The sequence below is a fragment of the Podarcis filfolensis genome (genome assembly GCF_964270895.1).
Source record: "Podarcis filfolensis genome assembly, chromosome: 5".
Classification (NCBI taxonomy): domain Eukaryota; kingdom Metazoa; phylum Chordata; class Lepidosauria; order Squamata; family Lacertidae; genus Podarcis; species Podarcis filfolensis.
The window spans coordinates 92,780,611-92,799,961 of NC_139608.1; the positions used below are offsets into that span (position 1 = coordinate 92,780,611).

General features: G+C 43.3%; 2 protein-coding genes and 1 long non-coding RNA gene across 3 annotated transcripts in view; 2 read left to right on the forward strand and 1 right to left on the reverse strand.

Annotated features, from left to right (window-relative positions):
* Positions 1–19,351, forward strand: part of SPON2 (spondin 2) — a 460,822-nt gene that overhangs the window by 361,898 nt on the left and 79,573 nt on the right. The window lies entirely within an intron of this gene.
* On the forward strand, positions 9,681–16,015 carry TPT1 (tumor protein, translationally-controlled 1). Its single transcript, XM_083616066.1, has 6 exons — positions 9,681–9,959; positions 10,487–10,560; positions 11,327–11,517; positions 13,522–13,627; positions 13,830–13,946; positions 15,790–16,015. Exons 1-6 carry the CDS (start codon positions 9,932–9,934, stop codon positions 15,790–15,792), a joined length of 519 nt encoding a protein of 172 aa, XP_083472192.1. The 5' UTR covers positions 9,681–9,931; the 3' UTR covers positions 15,793–16,015.
* LOC310763580 lies at positions 17,288–18,838 on the reverse strand. The gene is made up of 2 exons (XR_014548672.1): positions 18,110–18,838; positions 17,288–18,033 (listed from the first exon to the last, which is right to left on the reverse strand). It is a non-coding gene; the product is annotated as an uncharacterized lncRNA (long non-coding RNA).

The following is a 19,351-nucleotide window of genomic DNA, read 5'->3' on the forward strand; positions in this document are numbered from 1 at the left end:
ATCAACAATGATCCTGTAAATGACTCCTAATTTAAAGATACATTATAATGTTTAGGTGTTCTTAAGTGAATGGAAGCTGGAGGCAGCTCAAAAATTGTCAAACTCCTACTCGTTTCAATAAGTGTTATATGTGGTAGGTTTGGTGCTGGTTCCTAAGAGCAGAGCAAGGCATAGGAGATCAGCGTGGTGCATATACAATGTGGCTTCAACCACATTGCGCTGACCTCCCCGCACCTCACCTCTGCCTCTCAGAAACCGGGAGCAACCCTCAGCGTTGAAGAGGCATGTGAGCAAACCCCATTTTGCCAGGACCACACAACTGATCGCTACTGGTTCTAGGGCTAGTTAACACTTGCATTTTAAAAAAATCATCACTTGATAACTTTCACCCAAATAAGTTACCTCCATTGAAAAATACTGCATTTTCAAGTGATAGGGAAGTTTTGTCTATGTCTCAGCCACACAGGATGATGCAAACGATTCAAACTTGCATATGTAAAACTACATTAAAACATTCCACCCATACAAAAAGGCCATAGATGGTTAAAAGGCAAAGGCCTGGTTTAAAAGGGGTGTTTTTGCCTGGTGCCTAAAGTGAGTTTCCCGGAGGAGTGTTCCAGAAATGGGAAGCCAGAAAGTGCCTGAGTGTGTGTTGCCACCCATCTGGACTCAGATTCTGTTTGCCACTGGCTGCAATCCCAACTAATTTTTCCTGTGGCTCAACAGTATCAGAGAAAGCAAAGTGTTCTAGTGGCTCATTGGTGCATTTCAAAAACAGTTTGATCCCACAAAGGGAGTTATTTCAATTCTTATAATTAAGTAAACATTTTGGATTAATGATCTGGGGTGACTGACTTGCCACTAGCGAATGTGGGAGAAATTTGACTCATTTCACATTTAAAGGCAAACCAACTTAATTCACTTTTCAAAACAAGATATGAAGCGAAACACAGCAGTCCTTTGAAATTCACAGTTCTCCTTATTTTGCAATGTAGTTCTCCATTCAAGTAAAGTATGCATAAAAAGGAAATATTAGAAAAGCAGCATTAAAAAAATATGGTTAGGAAAAATACGATTTGCATATTTGTTTTAAGGGGGGAAATCTCATTAATATTGATGAATTTTCATGAGACCTTTCTTTTTTAAAAAAATTGGTATGAAAATGTGGGTAACTGAACTTAAGATTGGAAAACTGATAAAGTGAGAAAATCACTGAGTACATAAGAAAAATGTATTGAGAAATAACTTTATGCAAGAAGTTTTTTGATCCAATACTTTCCTTCTTCAAATAATTTGGACTATGCGTAGAAACCTGATGCATCACTGTTGCCTGTTTTTACTATTTTGATGTCCGTAACCACGAATATGGTTTGCCAAGTAAGGAGAAAACTTCATACATCTGACAAAGTGGTCCATTCTCCCACTTTATAACCAAAGATTGTTATTTAATCTTTGGTTATAAAGAGAAAAAAGTAAGGTAATTTAGTGAAACACTCTAACATTATAAATACAAAATTAAAATTAACAATCTTGTAGTTTTCATATCTGTTGTATTTAAGTTTGCTGTAATTTTTAGGTTTGTTTAGAGATGGTGTATTACAGTGCCACCTGGTGGCATTTGCTAAATATAAAAGCGCTCTTGCAAAAGGAAAATTTCATTGGAAAGGAAAACCCTGAACAATAGTTAATGCAGGGGTGGGCAATATGAGATCCTAAGGAACTTGTGTGCAATCCCAGAGTTAACTTCTGGCTCCTTTACATATTATTGTGGAAATTACGTGGAAATTTCCAGGACTATGTTTCGTTGCAGAGGAAATCTGATGCGTGGGTGGGTGGGCTTATATTTTAATCGCAGTGTAGTGTGAACACTGCAAAATTTACATGCATGGCATGACAAGAACCAATACCACAATGAATTCCAATGTGGGAGCACCCTCAGATTATTTCAGAATAGTTATGATGCCATAATTGTTTTTAGATATTGGAACCTATTTCTGTGTCTGCTGGTCTATCCTGGAACCCCCTATACTCTCTCTCTGTCTCTCAGAGGAAGGATGGAATATTAATAAATTAAAAATAAATTCACCCATTAACAAAACTTATCCACCTCTTTTATGAGCTGTATACGCTTCCCAAATATTTTCCTTTGCTACAGGGTCTAAACTTCAATCACATATTGTGATGGGTAGACCTTGGGTCAGCCTCCTGTAGATCTTGAAACTAATCAGAGCTGGGTAGTGTTCCATCCAGTCAGGAGGAAGGAGAGTTAAAAGTTAGACCCTGGCAGTTAAAACTGTTAGATAGGGTTCGGTTAGGGCTGAGATAGGTCTTGACAGTCAGATAGGGAACAGACAGGGATTAGGGACCCTGAGGGTCATCTAGTTCAAGCCCCTGAAATGCAGAAATCTCAACTAAAGCATCAGTGACTATCCAACCTCTCCTTTAAAACCTCCAAAGAGAGCCCACAACCTCTTCAGGGAGACCGTTCCAAGCTATTGGTTTGTGTCCTGCCCTCCAGAGCATGAGAACACAAGGCTGGTATATTAAATTTATATATTAAGTGTAATTAAATTAAATAAATAAGCATGAAGCAACCAGAATTTATTAACCCCTAATTTACACCTGAATACTTCCATTCAGCGGGTGGCGCTGTGGGTTAAACCACAGAGCCTAGGACTTGCCGATCAGAAGGTCGGGGGTTCGAATCCCCGCAACGGGGTGAGCTCCCGTTGCTCGGTCCCTGCTCCTGCCCACCTAGCAGTTTGAAAGCACATCAAAGTGCAAGTAGATAAATAGGTACCACTCTGGCGGGAAGGTAAACGACGTTACCTGTGCTGCTCTGGTTTGCCAGAAGCGGCTTAGTCATGCTGGCCACATGACCCGGAAGCTGTACTCCAGCTCCCTCGGCCAATGAAGCGATATGAGCGCTGCAACCCCAGAGTCGGCCACGACTGGACCTAATGGTCAGGGGTCCCTTTACCTTACTTCCATTGTAACCAGGCCTTCGGCCTTGAATTATCTGTGGCCTTTTAGAAGCAGGTGGAATGTTTTATTGTTGTTGTTGTTGTTTGTTTATTTCATAAAATTTGAACACCGCTTGATTTTAAGAAAACCTCAAAGCTGTTTACAAAAAAGATACAACATAGAATCATAGAATTGTTGAGTTGGAAGATACCACGAAAGTCATCTAGTCCAACCCTCTGCAATGCAGGAATACAGTAAAATAAAATAATAAAACCCACAATCCCATTTAAATACAAACATAAGTTTAAATTACTAGTAGAGATTAAAATGACCCTGACTTTGGCACCTGCATAATGTCAACAGGCAGGGAGTTCCAGAGTGCAGCCGCTGCCACACTAAACATACAAATGTGGGAAACGGGAATCATGCAGCACATGTAATAGCGCCATGTGTGCACTAGAGCATTTCCCCTTTGGCTTTAATTGTAGCTGGGGGCATGGGACTAGCCAGGAATAATGTTGGGTGGCAGAACCAAGCTATCTCCTATGCAATTGGTCAGTTAAGTATTTTTATTTATTTTCATTGTAGAAACAAAATGGGGGGTTGGCTTTTGCTACCTAACTCCCCAAAGGGACTTGATGAGTCCCCTAAGTCCACGATCAGTCAGAGAAGAATGGATGGAGGCAGGATCCAGTGGAAAGCAAGGCAGATCTCTATTTTCCTGTTGCAACGGTTTCCCTGCCCTGCAAAGAGGTGGGAGAGACCAAGAAGAACAAAGTGCGCAGGAATCTTTTATATTCTTTACAAAGACTTTCTTTCCCCCCCCCCAATTTTTTTTATTGGATTTCACAACATTATAAACAAAGACATAAGACAAACAAACATAAATCATAGCCTTATTGAAAATTACACTTATTAACATTGTTAAGTGACTTCCTCACTTCCCCTTGGTTGAATTTCATTGCATGTCCTTTTAACGGTTTTCCAAATCACCGTTCTTATAAAATTTAACTTAAACATTAACTTCCTTAGATCTTCACATTATGAAATTAAACATATTAATTCATCACTAAACACAAATAAAATCCTAAGCCAATTAAGTATCTGCAAGCTGTTTTCAGTTAATTTAACTTAACATATTTAACTAAGTAATCACTGAATTTAATCCACTCTTCCTGATACTCCTCCTCCTCCTGGTCGCGCCCTCTTCCGGTTAGGTCGGCTAGCTCCGAAAAATCCATCATCTTCATCTGCCATTCTTCTATCGTTGGTAATTCTTGGGTCTTTAGAAAGACTTCCGGCGTTGCTCAACCCCTTAGCTAAAGGCCACCCTAAAAGCATCACACATACGTCACTGATGACGTTACACGGATTGCGTTACCTGGGCAGCCTGGCCCATTCTTTTGTGATGGTAAACACTTTAGTCTGTGAATCCAGGTCATTCATGCACAAAATATGCCCTTAAGGCAGGATTTGCTAAGGGAAAGAACTATGGGGAAAGGTTTCTGAAGGCAGCCCTGTTTGGGGAAGTTTTTAATATTTAATGCTGTACTGTTTTTAACATTTGATTGGGAGCCGCCCAGAGTGGCTGCGGAAACTCAGCCAGATGGGCGGGGAATAAATATATTATTATTATTATTATTATTATTATTATTATTATTATTATATTAGGCACATCTCTGGCTCTCTAGATATCCAAAGGTCATTCCTAGCTGGGCGGGGTATAAATAATAAAATATTATTATTATTATTATTATTATTATTATTATTATTATTATTATTATATTAGGCACATCTCTGGCTCTCTAGATATCCAAAGGTCATTCCTAGCTGGGCGGGGTATAAATAATAAAATATTATTATTATTATTATTATTATTATTATTATTTTTCCTCCAGGAAATCTCCTTCTTCAAAGGAAATAATCAATTAGGAGAGCCAAGACGTGTGTTTTTTGGTGGGGGCGATGGTTCTGTGCGCTAAAATAATATGCAATTTTCTCGAGGAAACATTTTCTAAATTTTGGGAGGCTGGAAATGTTGAAGCGTGCGTCTGCTATGTGCGTTCACCCTAAAATTTTATAACCATTTACTTGATTAAAGGGGGGCGGGCAACGACCCCCCCCCGCTGGCTGCTTGTTGCGTGTCTGCTTTCCCGTTTAACTTTTAGCAAATAACAACGATTTTCCGCCTTCGGGGTGTAGGGGGGGCGTCACCGCCCCATGGACCAGGTACCCCCCCCCAGAAAGAAAAAGTGAAGGGGGGAGTTTTCCCCTCACAGAAAAGCGCGGGAAAGAAGAGACTGTCTCCCCCTCACATTATCCTGACATTCAGAAGACATCTTAAGGCAGCCCTGTTCAGGGAAGTTTTTAACGTGTGATATTTTACTGTATTTTTGGTTTCTATGGAAGCCGCCCAGAGTGGCTGGGGAGGCCCAGCCAGATGGGTGGGGTATAAATAATATATTATTATATTATTATTATTATTATCCGCCCCTCCCGCCTTCAGGCGTTTCAGCCCGGCCACCCCGGAGAGGTCCAAAAGGGACGGCGTGAAAGGAGCCAAATCTGAGCCGCCTCCCGCTTCTGCCCCTGCCCGGGCGGGAGACGACGAACCGCCGCAGCGTCGGCGCCGAAAGAGCCGGGCAGGCGAGCAAAGGGAAGCCCGCAAGCGCGCATGCGCCAGTCTCTGTCTCTGTCTCTCTCTTAGCAGCCAGCGTCCCTCGCGGCTCAGCCAATGGGAAAAGCTCCGTCCTCCAGCGCCGGAGAAGCCCCGCCTTTCCTCTCCCCCCTCCCCGAGTATGTGTCTGACGTCAACGTGGCTTACGTCCAAAATTACGATGGGAGGTGAATGGGGGGAAACGAGTTACCGAATTGTAATAACACTTACTTACTTACTTACTTATTCATTCATTCATTTATTTACCCCTAATAGGGGCTCACCTTGCCAACAAAGGTCCGTATAGTTAAAGCTATGGTTTTCCCAGTAGTGATATATGGAAGTGAGAGCTGATAAAGAAGGCTGATCGCCGAAGAATTGATGCTTTCGGATTATGGTGCTGGAGGAGACTCTTGAGAGTCCCATGGACTGCAAGAAGATCAAACCTCTCCATTCTGAAGGAAATCAGCCGTGAGTGCTCACTGGAAGGACAGATCCTGAAGCTGAGACTCCAATACACCTCATGAGAAGAGAAGACTCCCTGGAAAGACCCTGATGTTGGGAAAGATGGAGGGCACAAGGAGAAGGGGACGACAGAGGACAATATGGTTGGACAGTGTTCTCGAAGCTACCAGCATGAGTTTGACCAAACTGCGGGAGGCAGTGGAAGACAGGAGTGCCTGGCGTGCTCTGGTCCATGGGGTCACGAAGAGTCGGACACGACTAAACGACTAAACAACAACAATAGGGGCTTACAGAATTAATAATTCTTACAGAATTAATAAGAACAGCTTTAAAAAAACATACGAGTGGTTGTGTGTGGGGAAAAATCATTAAAAAAATATACTGATAGAATTCAAATGAAATAGGTATAGATCAAAATCATACAAATAATGAGGCTGAAGAGTGATGGAGAGCACTCAGTGAACACTGAAATAGCATGTATAGAATTTAAATAATAAATAGGGAAAATAATAATTGATCTGAGTTACTGAATGTGGTTTGCAAGCTTATCAGTAGATTCATACCTCGTGTTACATTTGCTTCATGTTACGTTATTTCAGGTTACCTGGAAGTACCGGAAAGGGTTACTTCCGGGTTTCGCCGCTCGCGCATGCACAGATGCGCAAAATGATGTCATGCACGGAAGCACGGAATCGCAACCCGCACGTGCACAGACGCGCCGCTGAGGGTTGCGCTCTTTTCATGTTGCGAACAGGCCTCCAGAATGGATCCCGTTCGCAACCAGAGGTACCACTGTACTGAATCTTGTTCAGCCAAATTTTTGGTTGGTGGGTCAAATACATGTTTGTAGCACTGTTGCTATTTTTGCAGCTATATGTTTTATGCTTGTCTACTGAATGAGTCTTACTCCCAAGTACTTGGGTATAGGAATGTGGCCCAACAGCCTGATTCTAAGCATGTCTGCTTGGAGGATCAATGTCAGTGAATTAAGTAAGGAGAGAAGCTGGGGACAAAAGCCATGGAAAAGTTCTACTGCATAAAAAGAACCACACAAAAATATGCATAAATAAATAAATAAATATGCAGTAATGGAATAATGATTTATTTACTTACTTATTTTATTACATTTTATCCCACATTTTTTCCATCATGGAACTCAGGGTGGTGTTGTTTTAAGCATCACCCAACCAGGGAGGAAGTGAATGATGCAAAGGTACAAGTTATGTTGCCAAACAGTTACCCTAGCTGGACTCCGGTGTTGTTTGACAACCCTGCAGAGGAGCAGCTGGAAATTTTGTGTGCCACACCAGCATAAAATCTAGAGTGACCACACCAGCATAGGGTGACCCGATTTCAGATAGAAATTAGCTGGATAGGACTGCATGCAGACTCTATGGCTGTGTACACAATATAACGTTCAAGCACATTTTAAGGAATATTCTTTCCCTCAAAGAATTCTGGGCACTGTAGTTTGAGGCTTGCTGGGAATTATGACTGTGCATTGTAAACTACGGTGCTCAGAAGGGCTGGCACACCCACGGGGCAAGGTGACTCATAGAGTCCTGTGCCCAGTTCTGAGCACCACAATTTAAGGATGTTGACAAACTGGAATGTGTGCAGAGGAGTGCAACTAGGGTGATCAAGGGTCTAGGAACTAGAAGTTATAAGAAAAACTGCTCCCTTTCCCTTATAGGGTATTCTGGAGCCCATATAGAGTCCTTAAGCAGGTTCGCTATCGGTAGGAGAAAACACAGGTCAACCAGAGTATATTGAGAACAGTGGTGTAGCGTGGGTTGTCAGCACCCGGGGCAAGGCAAGTAATTTGCGCCCCCTAATCCGTGGATTTTCGCACTCGAGTGCGAGCGCGCGCCCCCCCAGATGTTGCGCCCACCCCCCCCCTGCACCCCCCACGCTACGCCACTGATTGAGAAGCAAAGTGGCTAGTAAGCCTGATCTTTATTTAAGGAACTGTTGCAACAGGGTGCCCACTCACCACACAGAGGAGAGAGAACCCTGAACAATGGTGAACAAGCCCTTGTATAGACGTTTGAAATTGCCTACCCTGTAGCCCAAGACCACCCCTCAATACATCGTAGATACCGTATTTTTTGCACCATAACACTCACTTTTTTCCTCCTAGAAAGTAAGGGGAAATGTCTCGGCGTGTTATGGAGGGAATGCCTACGAGTGGCATGCCTACGGATTTTCCTCCTCTAAAAACTACGTGCGTGTTATGGTCGGGTGCGTGTTATAGAGCGAAAAATACGGTACATCTCAGAAGGAGGCGGTCTGCAGCGGAAATCCTGCCCGCCAGGATACCTGATAATCGTCACTGATTGCATTACCTGGGCAGTCTGGCCTTCTTTTGTTGTCGTTAATACTTTAGTTCCTGAATCCAGGTCACAGGTTCACCCTATTCATACACAAATACGCCCTTAAGACAGAAATTTGCAAGGGGAAAAAACAAAGGGGAATTTGCAAAGGGGAAAAAACCCTCCCTTACTGCAGAGAAATATTTGAGGTCGTTGGGTGAGTCAAAATGGCTTCAGGATTGCATTCCCATACATGGTTCATATATTTAGATATGTGTGCATTTATGAATATTTATTCTATATTTGAGACCTTAAAATTCTTATAACAAAGCCAAGATTAATGAGGAACAGTTGAAGGATCTAGGTATACTTAGGGCTGTCCCACGGAGGAGGGAGCAAGCTTGCTTACTGCTGCTCCAGACAAGGTAGGACCCGAACCAATGGATTCAAGTTACAAGAAAGGAGTTTCCAACTAAATATCAGGAAGACCTTTCTGACAAGTAAGAGCTGTTTGAACAGACCTCCCTTGGGAGGTAGCGGATGCTCCTTCCTTGGAGGTTTCCAAGTAGAGATTGGATAATATCTGTCCTGGATGCTTTAGTTGAGATTCCTGCATTGCAGGGGGCTGGACTAGATGACCCTTGGATCTCCTTCCAAGTCTATGATTCTACTATTTTAAGGCTGAAATCAGGGTCTCCTCTCTTGGCTTGAGTTTCAGCGAGGACCAGCTGCTGAGAACCCGCAGCCACGCCGCCTCTGCGCATAGCTGTCAACGTTTCCCATTTTTTATTTTTTTATTTTTTATAAATATTTATTAAATTTTCCAATTTTATGCAAACACAAAAGAAAAAAGAAAAAGAAAAATATTAAAAACAAATCAATTTCAACCACAGTTTTTCAATAACATGTTTCTTTGACTTCCTCATACCTCCCCTTCTTGTTTTCTAGTTCAAATTGTTAATCCAGCAAATCCTAATCTCTTAACATTCCTTTTAACTAACACCTTATTTTCCAATCAACTTTTTAAATTTTATGACTTAAACAATTTTAATCCCAATTATTTTTATCATAACAGCTAGAGACCACATAAGTTCGATCCAGCATCGTTTCCCATTTTTTAAAGGAAATTCCCTTATTCCGAATAGGATTCCTCGCAAGAAAAGGGAAAAGTTGACAGCGCTGTTTCCTATGGGCGGCGGCGGGAGGAGAAGGAACCGGGAAGTTCTACCTCCGGCCCGCCGAGAACAGCTCTATCCGTTCTTGCCTCTACGTGCGCGCGGGGAGGCGGGGCGGCGGCCCGCGGGCGCGCTTGCGTCACAGCTCCGTGCGTGGCGGGGAGCGCAGGGATTGGTGACGCACGGATGGCAGGGACGTGCCCCGCTGGCTATATGAGCTCAGTGGCAGCGCCGCCTCGGCCTTTCTCCGCCTCGCTCCTTGCTCTCGCCGGGAGTCGCCGCCCAGCCGCTCCGCTCCCCGAGGCCGCCCGCCCGCCCGCCCGCTCGACCCACCGCCGCCCGACGCCGCCGCCTCAGCCATGATCATCTACCGCGACTGCATCAGCCGTAAGCGAATCTCCCTCAGCGCCGTCGAGGTCGGGCCCCCCGCGGAGCCCCCACAGCGGCGCCCTACTGCGCTTGCGCGGCTCCGCGGCCCGGGCTAGCCACCTCGCGCGCCCTCCCGCCGCACTGCGCCTGCGCGGCACGGAAGAGAGGGGGAAGGGAGACTGGTTCGCGGCGGGGGGGGCGAGCGAAGACTGGCGCCCCCCCGGCATTCTCTTCACTGCGCATGCGTCTTTTTGCCGCGGCTACCGCGCTTGCGTGAGGGGCCGTGGGGCTGGAGGCCTTTGGCGGCGCTTCCGGCGTGCTCCCTCTTGGCTTCCGGCGCAGCCTTCCCGAGGCCTTTCCCCGTTCCGGGAGGCGCCGGCGCCGCATCTGCCTGTGGGGCCCGGCGAGGCCTGGACCGGAAGGCGGGAGGGAGGGAGGGAAAGAGGGGCGACCCCTGAGAGGAGGGTGGGGTTTGGGGGGGGGGAGAACGGCCGGCCGACCATGGGGAGCCCCCTCACGCGCCCTCCTCCTTCCTCTGCCCGCAGAAGACGAGATGTTCTCGGACATCTACAAGGTCAAAGAAGTGGCCAGCGGACTCTGCCTGGAAGTGGAAGGGAAGGTAGGCTTTGTTCGAAAAACTACTCGTTTTATGTCGGTGGGGTGGGGTGGGGTTCGAACCCTCGCCATAGTATAGTTCAGCTGTGCTTTGGTACCATGAGACCCTTCTTTTAGCAGTTGCTACCCTTCACAGGCACTCGATCAACTTCTGTTATTGGGGGGGGGGTAAATTGGCAACATCTGAGACAAACTGGGAAATTTCAGCCACTTCTATGAAGTCATAAAGTAACCAAAGCTCACATTTACTATGCGACGACCATGTCTTGGTCTGCACAGTTGCAATGGGAGAGATCCGTGCTTTAGCCTTTCGTAATCTATGCATCACCATGCAAATATGGGTCACCTTTATAGCAGAGATGTCACAGTGACTTGAGAGGGGCTAGGTTGCAAGATAAACTCTGACACATCCATTAAGCCTCCACAGTGGTAATGGCGACATCCAGACTTAGTAATTTGAGGTGTGGTGTTTTAAAATCCCTTAATTTTGATGGGAAGAAGTAAAACGCAGCAGGTTTTGTGTGTGTGTGTTTCGAAAACCTTGAAAATTAGAGTCTTAATCATAAAGACTTCCGATTTAAGATTCTCTGGGCAGTTTATTCTCCCTTTGGTGACAAATTCCACATGGATAGCTTTGCTCATAGCTGAACTAGTTTCAGGACTTAAAACTCTGCTTTTAAGCTTTGAGTAGATTAACGAGTGGGAGCAGATCATTTTACAATTAGATTTTGCTTTTCAGTGGTGGTATTTTTCTTCAATGAATGGTTTAGATGGTGAGCAGGAAAGAAGGTGAAATAGATGATGCTTTAATTGGTGGAAATGCGTCGGCTGAAGGTCCAGATGGTGAAGGGGCAGAGGCTACCGTTGTCACCGGTGTTGACATTGTAATGAACCACCACCTTCAGGAAACAAGCTTCACTAAAGAGTCTTACAAGAAGTACATCAAGGACTACATGAAAGCGTAAGTTAGCCTGGTGTCTGTCATTTCAAGGCTAGAAGACAGTTACGATGAGGGTTACACAGCAAACACTCTTGGAAGATGTCCATAAGGTTTCAGCACTGCCTTCTGATGGAGATGGGCTGCTGGGATCCAGTTGTGGAGATGGTTACAATGGTGCTCTTATTCTGAAAGATCTATAATTTAAAGCCATAACCACCTGCATACACATTTTGCTAAGATACTGCTTCTTTCCACATATCCTGTTACAGTATTGGATATCTGAAGCATGTCCTCTTAAATATGCTAGGTTTGCTACATTATGTTTAAGTCATCAGGGTCAAAAGGAAAATGCTACTAGTGAGAACCCTAAATCTTAAGGTTAATTTGAGGCCACATTTCTGATATGGTAACAAATGCACATAGTGATTGCATTGCTGATGTAAGCATACCTCAACCTTTCCTTATAAGGCTTGGCTTCCAGACCTGTGATCATCTTGGTTGCCATCCTCTGCACACATTCTAGCTTGTCAATATCCTTCTTAAATTGTGGTGCCCAGAACTGGACATACGACTCCGTGTGTGGTTAGACTATGGCAGAATAGAGTGGTATACCTTCCCTTGATCTGGACACTATGCTGCATTATACTGTTGGGCCCTGGATCTTTTTCACATGTAAGCTGGGTGTCCCCCGTCTTATATTTATGCATCTGGTTCTTCCTGCCTAAGTGCAGAACCTTACATTTGTCCCTGTTGAAATTCATTTTGTTACTTTGCGCCCAATTCTCCAATCTGTAAAGGTCATTTTGAATTCCAGTTCTGTCTTCTGTGGCATTAGCTACCCCTCCCAATTTGGTATCATCTACAAATTTGATGTGGATCGCCTCAATTCCATAATCGAAGTCATTTATAAAGATGTTGAACAACAGTGGGCCCAGAATAGAACTCTGTCACTCCACGTCACTTTTTCCTAGGATGACTAAGAACTATTAATGAGTTTTTGAGTTCTGTTAGTCAACCAGCTACACATTTTACCAGATTCTCCACAAGAATGTCATGGGGAACTTTGTCAAAAGCATTACTGAAATCAAGATACACTATGTCCATAGCATTCCCCAGATCCACCAAGCTTGTGTATGCTTCTTATAAAGCCACACAAGTTTATTTAGGTGCCTCCCACTTTTCTTTCTGGAATTGTCTGCATTTGTGCCTTCATTATTTCACCTTTAACAAACTCCCATCTTGGGCTCCCTTTTCTTGACTATTTTTGACCATGAGATCTCACCCGGTACTTCAGGCATAGGCAGACTCAGCCCTCCAGATGTTTTGGGACTACAACGCCCATCACCCCTAGCTAAGAGGACCAGTGGTCAGGGATGATGGGAGTCCCAAAACATCTGGAGGGCCAAGTTTGCCTATGCCTGCAGTAGTTCCTTAAGCTTCCAGAAATCAGCCTTCTTAAAGTCTACGACCGATTACACTCAGTTTTCCCTTTTCCTGTATCATGAAATCCAAGGTGACACGATCACTTTCTCTTAAAATTCCCAGTAAGAACCAGCTGGGATGCAAACAACTCAAAGAGAGGTGCGACCAAAAGATCCTGGTTCTTATAAACTGATCAGTGGCTATGCTTTTTGCTGTAGCTTCATGGAGTTATTAAGGCTCTGTATTACAGATATGATGTAACAGTTGCTTTATATTTAGAGGCAAGATTTCTGGGCCAAAGGCAACCCCTTCTTTCGATACAATATTGTCTATTCTGCTATTTTACTGTTGCCTCAATGGAAGCGCATACAGAAATCTGCTGGCATATTTTACCATGTCAGTTTTTGTGGCCTTGTGTATAATAAAAATGTTCCCAAGAAATATAATTTAAAACTGGCAGGTAAAGTAAAGCACTATCCATGCAGGGGAGCAGTAAAAAGCAATGCAGAGTTTTCCTTTCAGATCAGCTATTAGAAACTTTTGGGTACAATTCTCAAACTAGTTAAATTGCAGGTGTTAGAATTGTTGTTGTTTTCCCCCTAGAATCAAAGCAAGACTTGAGGAAACCAAGCCAGAGAGAGTAAAGCCGTTCATGACTGGAGCAGCTGAACAAGTCAAACATATCCTTGCAAACTTCAAAAATTACCAGGTAAGTTCCAAAGCTTCCTCTTTTTTGTAACATATTTTCGGTACTTGCATACTGTGAAGTAGCTTTTGCTGCTTGTTTTAAGACTGGTATTCTGTGGAAAGTGCCTGATGCTTGAGCCAAGGAGATGTGCATTGTTATGTGAGCGAATATTAGTGCTTTCTAAGAACTTCTTTGCATCAAAAGATTTTTTTTTTTCTTAAAGTTTTTTGTAGGCGAGAACATGAATCCAGATGGAATGGTGGCGTTGCTGGATTTCCGTGAAGATGGTATCACTCCTTATATGATTTTCTTTAAGGATGGATTAGAAATGGAGAAATGTGTAAGTATAAATTCCCGAGAGAACTTGCCAAGATTAAAATCTTGTGCGGTTTTAAATTTTGCTTGCTGATAAATGGGGTGATTTGCTGCAGAAACGAAACCCTGTGTCCATCTAGTCCAGCATTTTCAACTAACCAGCCAGGTACATGAGGGAACAGCCCTTGTTCTCCCAGCAACTTGTGTTCTGTGGCAGCCTGCCTCTGAACCTGGAGATTTGACTTACCTAATTGCATCTTAATAGCCATTGTTCTCTGCTTCAGGAGTTCACCTAATCCAGGGGTGCCCAAACTTTTTTTCAAAGAGGGCCAGATTTGATGAAGTGAATATGTGTGAGAGCCGACCAGCTTTTTTTTAGGATTGAAGTTGTGGAGCTTTTTTTAAAAAATCATTTTTTAGGATTTTACCCGAGGCCATATACTAGCATGGGGCTGGATTAGGCCCCCAAACAGACTTTGGACGTGCCTGAAAAGCCATCTAAGCTTCTGGTAATCATAATATCTGGTGGGAGGAAATTTCATAGAGTGTTGTGAGTAGTAGCTTTTCTCTGCATACAGCTGATGAATTGTGTGACCAAGCACTTGTGCTGTAAGAGGGAGAAAAAATAAATATGCCTTCTCCACGCCAGTCACTCGTATCTCTGAAATTCTAACATCTTTCCTGCGTTTTCCATGGGGAAAAAAGAAAAGCCCAAATGATGCCGCCTTTTCTATCAACTTTCCTAGCTCTGTAGTATCCTTTTTGAGATTGTGCAACCAGAGGTTTGTACACCTTTGTGAGTGAGGCTGCACCCTTAATTCTTAAGGGTAGAGTGATAATTGAAGTTCTGTACTTCAGAACTATCCGCTCCAACTCAAAAGGACACATCCTTTGTCACAGCCAATTTACTGTCCCATCAGTTTGTATGAAGTTGGGATGGTTATTTGCCCTGAATGCAGTGTTTTTTAAGTCTTACTCTGAACTTCATTGTCCTTTATTTTTTTGCTTATTCATCTAGCTTGGAGGGAGGGATTGGATCCCTTTTCAACTTCTTTGCAGCTTGGGTTTTCAGTATCCTGAATAATTTGGTGTCTTCTACAGACTAGGCTACCTTGTTGCTTACTCTTGATTCCCAGTTCGTGTGTGAACAAGTTCAATAGCCTCTTAGTTTAACTTTCTAGATTTCCCCAGAGTTCCATAAAAAAAATTATCTTTCATTTCTCAGTTAACAATTCTGATAGAAGACAAACTATTGAGCTATTGACTAGTCTTCCATACAGCTTAGCATATGCATTTTCTGCCCTTCTAAGTTGAGGCTCTCCTGCCAATGGCTTAAATAGAAGACCAAATAATTCAGGCGGGCAGGGGTAAGAACAGAAAATGCAAATGGTGTGGATTGTTGGATTTTTTTTTTTTAAAGCTGTTGCTAGATTTAAATCTTGGGAGGTATTTAATCAGTCATGCTCATTAATTCCAGTAGGTCTACTCTGAGTAAAGCTTTGTTGACCACCGCACTTCACTTAATATAAAACCAAAGCATTTATTGGCTGTATTTTGATATGGCTGTTGAAGCCATTACCCCCTTTCCGTGAATGCTAATCAAGACTGGCACCCTCTCAAACAGTGCCTTAGGGAAGGTGTTGAGATGCAAGTTCTGAATGTTAAGCATCTGCTGATAGGCTGGGAACAACTACTTTTGCTCTCTAGCTTGCATAAAGATGCAACAGCAATTTCCTTGCGCTTTCTGTGTGCCTGATAAACATGGCAACTCAGATTGAATAAGGGAGAACATTGAAGAGAGTGAATATTTAATGATGACATGAGGAATTGGTACAAGCATAGGCTAACTCTCATTAATTTCTTAACAGTAACAAGAGACCAACCCTTCTGGATCATCTATCATCATCATAATTGGCTGCTGTTCTTTATTCATCAACAAAACATCATGACTCAGCATTGTTTGAAAACTGGACTGATGCCATCTTGAGCTTAATTTGATTTATTTTGACCCTGAATTAATTGGAGTGGAGGCATTGGTTTTTAAAAACTTGTCATGTAGGCTGTCTAAAATAAAGAAAAACTCATTTAAACCCAGCATAGATAATGCCTCTTGGTTTAATGCATTCAGCAGGGTTCTTCAGCAAGCTTCTTGTAGCTCTTGTGCATTTGGATTTTTGACTTCAGTAGCATAGCCTGGCCTAATGCATGTGTCAGACTGTCGTCCAATACTGGTGACCTAGAACTGGAAGATCAGCCGGCTACAACTGACTTGCTCCTAAACACCTGAAAATGATTAGTAGAGAAGAAGGCTTTCATTCTGAAATGGACCGAGTTTCTTGCTGTTCAACAAACCACAATAGCTAGCTGGAGGACAGAATTGGAAGACTGAATACAGACTGCTGATTAGAGTTCTGAACCAGTCAAGGAGAGATGGATTTCATCAGTTTATCATGGCAAATTATGACTAAGGCAGAAGAAGTGGAAAAGCAATCTTTGGTGGCAGAAACAAGCATTTTAGGCAGGGAGTCTGCACACAAGAGGCTGTAGTTCAAAGTAATTATAACTTAAAATGGAAAAGTAATACTGGTTTAATCACAGGACATTAATAATCTTTGTGGTTTATCAAAGCCTAAATTGGTTAGTTGTGGTGGTAATAGCACCCTTAAGCACTAGTCCAAAGAATTAGTGTAGACAACATGTGCATCATACTGTTTTTGCTGATGTTTGCAGAGTCCTGAAGTATATTTTATGGGCTGTCCCAGGAGATGTTTGCTTGACAGGCCATGATAAAGTAAATTGGTTCCCGTAGGATGCAAAAATGAGAGCTCTGTGCCTTTTCCATCGTTCCACTTTCTGCTCCCCTGACATGACATTGTTCAAAGCATAATACGAAGTGAACTTTGCACTTGGAGCAAGGTTAAAGAAGCGTGTCAAAGCCAAGCAAATGCAACATGGTTTTTAAATCAGGAGGGCTGCTATGATCTCAAAATGGCAAAAGCTACAAAATTTGCTACAAATTTATACTGGTAGTAGAAGCCATAAAGATTGTTGGTTTGCATCCTAATAGACAAAAGAACAGGAAGTGTCTTTGAGAGATTTGGCGTGCTACAAATACTGATAGCAGTAGTTTGGGAATCTCCCTGGTTGGCACTGTGAGCCTAGAGCAGTTTTGGATCCTTGTTTCCAAAAAGATCGGAAACCTGGCGTGTAGAGGAAGTAGCCAAGCAGCTAATGGACCGCTTGCTGTGCTGTGTATCAAGAGTGTATTAAGAAAGAGTGTATTAAGAAAGATACTTAGGCTGTGTATTCATGAGACTTATACATAGTCTTGCATGTGTGTTACGGTTTAGTAGTACAGTTTTGTTATCCTTTTTAAGTTTTCCATTTTGGTTCCCCTTTGATGCTTCAATGCTTGTTCTATCCCTCTTTCCCATCTAGCAGCTTCATCCTGTGAATGAAAAAAACAGTGTAACACCAGAATGTTTGCTGCTCAGAGCAAAATCATTGTTTTTTGGGGGGGAATGGAAAAGGGGGTTGCAGATACTGTGTACATCTTGTGGTCTATTTTTTGTTGGTGTATCACTGATACTACTTTTACATCAAAACAAAATTTGACCAATTATCTGCTGAAGCAAGCAGAGTTTTGTCAGGCAGTGTGGAGTGACTCCTTTCCCCCCCATCATGTTTAACCTGATTTTGAGAAACTGGTCCCTAAAAGGATGTCTGTTTCCCCCACACACACACACACACAAATATTCCTCTGCACAGAATTCAATTACTGGCCCCCCATGCTTGTGTGTAGTTACTCTGCCCCTTACAGCTTCCTGTAACCTCAAAATCTGTTCTGGAAGGTTGAGGGGACCCTCCAGGGGGGAGAAGGCACTAGCTTTGTTCTATGAGTGAAGCTCCACTTCACTCCAGAGGATAGCTTGTGGCGGGTAGGAGCTGGAAAAGGTTTCCCACCATCATGGCTTCTCTTACAGGCTGGTATAATCCCAAAATGAACAAAATTAGTGTATTAAAAAGAGTGCCAAAGTATTGGTATATTTGACAGGCAAAACTTTGTAGTTTTTTTTTTTTGCACCCCTGAATCTGAAACTTTCCTATATTGCCTATGCTAATGCAGTAGAGGGCCACATAGAACTAGATCTGTTCATCTTTTTTAAAATATATATATATATAAATTGCTACTATGATTACAAGAATGCCTTTCACACTACCTTGAAAAATTTCAGGAACCCATGCACTTTACTAATGACACATTCATGTCTCATAAGGCCCAAAGTACAAAATTTAGTGCACCCAGGATCAAACTTAACTCTGAATTTAGCTGTCTTAACATGTGAGAATTGGCTGTGAGAGGGGAACATTGCAATAGCGCAAGTTTTTTGGGCTGCTACTTGAAGTGTAATAATTTCTTCCCAAATCTCTGTGTTTCCCACACATGGCATAAAATGAGCAGTGCTGCAGGTGGGAGTCACAGTTTGCATCAATATGCACATTGCTGTGGAAAGCTGAAAGCTGCGCATCTTGGAAGGGGAGTTTAGTATGGGCTTATTTCCCTGTGGCCTTGGCTGCACTAACTTGGGGAAGGGATGGCAGATATGCCACATGTTTTCCAGAAATTTATACGAACGTCCCGTGGGCAACCCCCACCATGTTGCAGGAAATGGCTTTCTCCCCCTTATTAAGAAGTTTCAGGTAGTTCAAAATGTAAGCGAATGTTTAAATTCTTGTTCTGGGTTGTGTGATTATTTGCTTATTTCCAGCTGTGTTGAAAGATAACCTTGCTAGAGTGAAGCAAGGCCATTATTTAAAAAGCAGTGGCTGGTGCAACAAAAAGGCAAACTCTGCTACCATACTAGTTTGTGGTATTTGTTGCAAATTACATCAATCTCTGCTCAGCCCTAGTTTTCAGAATACCATAGTTTTCGCTCCATAACACTCATTTTTTTTCCTCCTAGAAAGTAAGGGGAAATGTCTGTGCGTCCCTCCTCCGTGAATGGAGAGGAGAGGGACAGAGTGCCTGCTTCTTTAAAGGAGCAAAGCGGGAGAGGAGAGGAGCCGCTTACACGAGTGTAAGCAGCTCCTGTCCAGTTGGCTCCTTTAAAGCAAGCAGGCTGTCTGTATCTCTCTCCTCCCCACTCAGCGGCTCTTCTTCCGCCTTGCTGGAAATAGCAGGAAAGATTTTCAGCTCGCTGGGGGGGGGGGGGGGGAGAGAAGCAGAGCCTGCTTGCTTTAAAGGAGCAAAGCGGGAGAGGAGAGCAGCCGCTTACACTCGTGTAAGCGGCTCCTGCCCGGTTGGCTCCTTTAAAGCAAGCAGGCTCTCTGACCTTCCTCCCCACTCAGTTCGCTAAATAGCAGCAAAGTTTTTCAGCTCGCTAAGCCTGGGGATGAGCCAGGGAGGAGAGAGAGAAGCAGAGCCTGCTT

What these genes read in the sequence shown, in the direction of transcription:
- TPT1 (XM_083616066.1), top strand. Translation starts at nt 9,932, where the DNA reads ATGATCATCTACCGCGACTGCATCAGCC. An exon ending in CTACCGCGACTGCATCAGCC is followed by an intron (nt 9,960 to 10,486) that starts GTAAGCGAATCT and finishes CTCTGCCCGCAG; the next exon opens with AAGACGAGATGTTCTCGGAC. An exon ending in CAAACTTCAAAAATTACCAG is followed by an intron (nt 13,628 to 13,829) that starts GTAAGTTCCAAA and finishes TTTTTCTTAAAG; the next exon opens with TTTTTTGTAGGCGAGAACAT.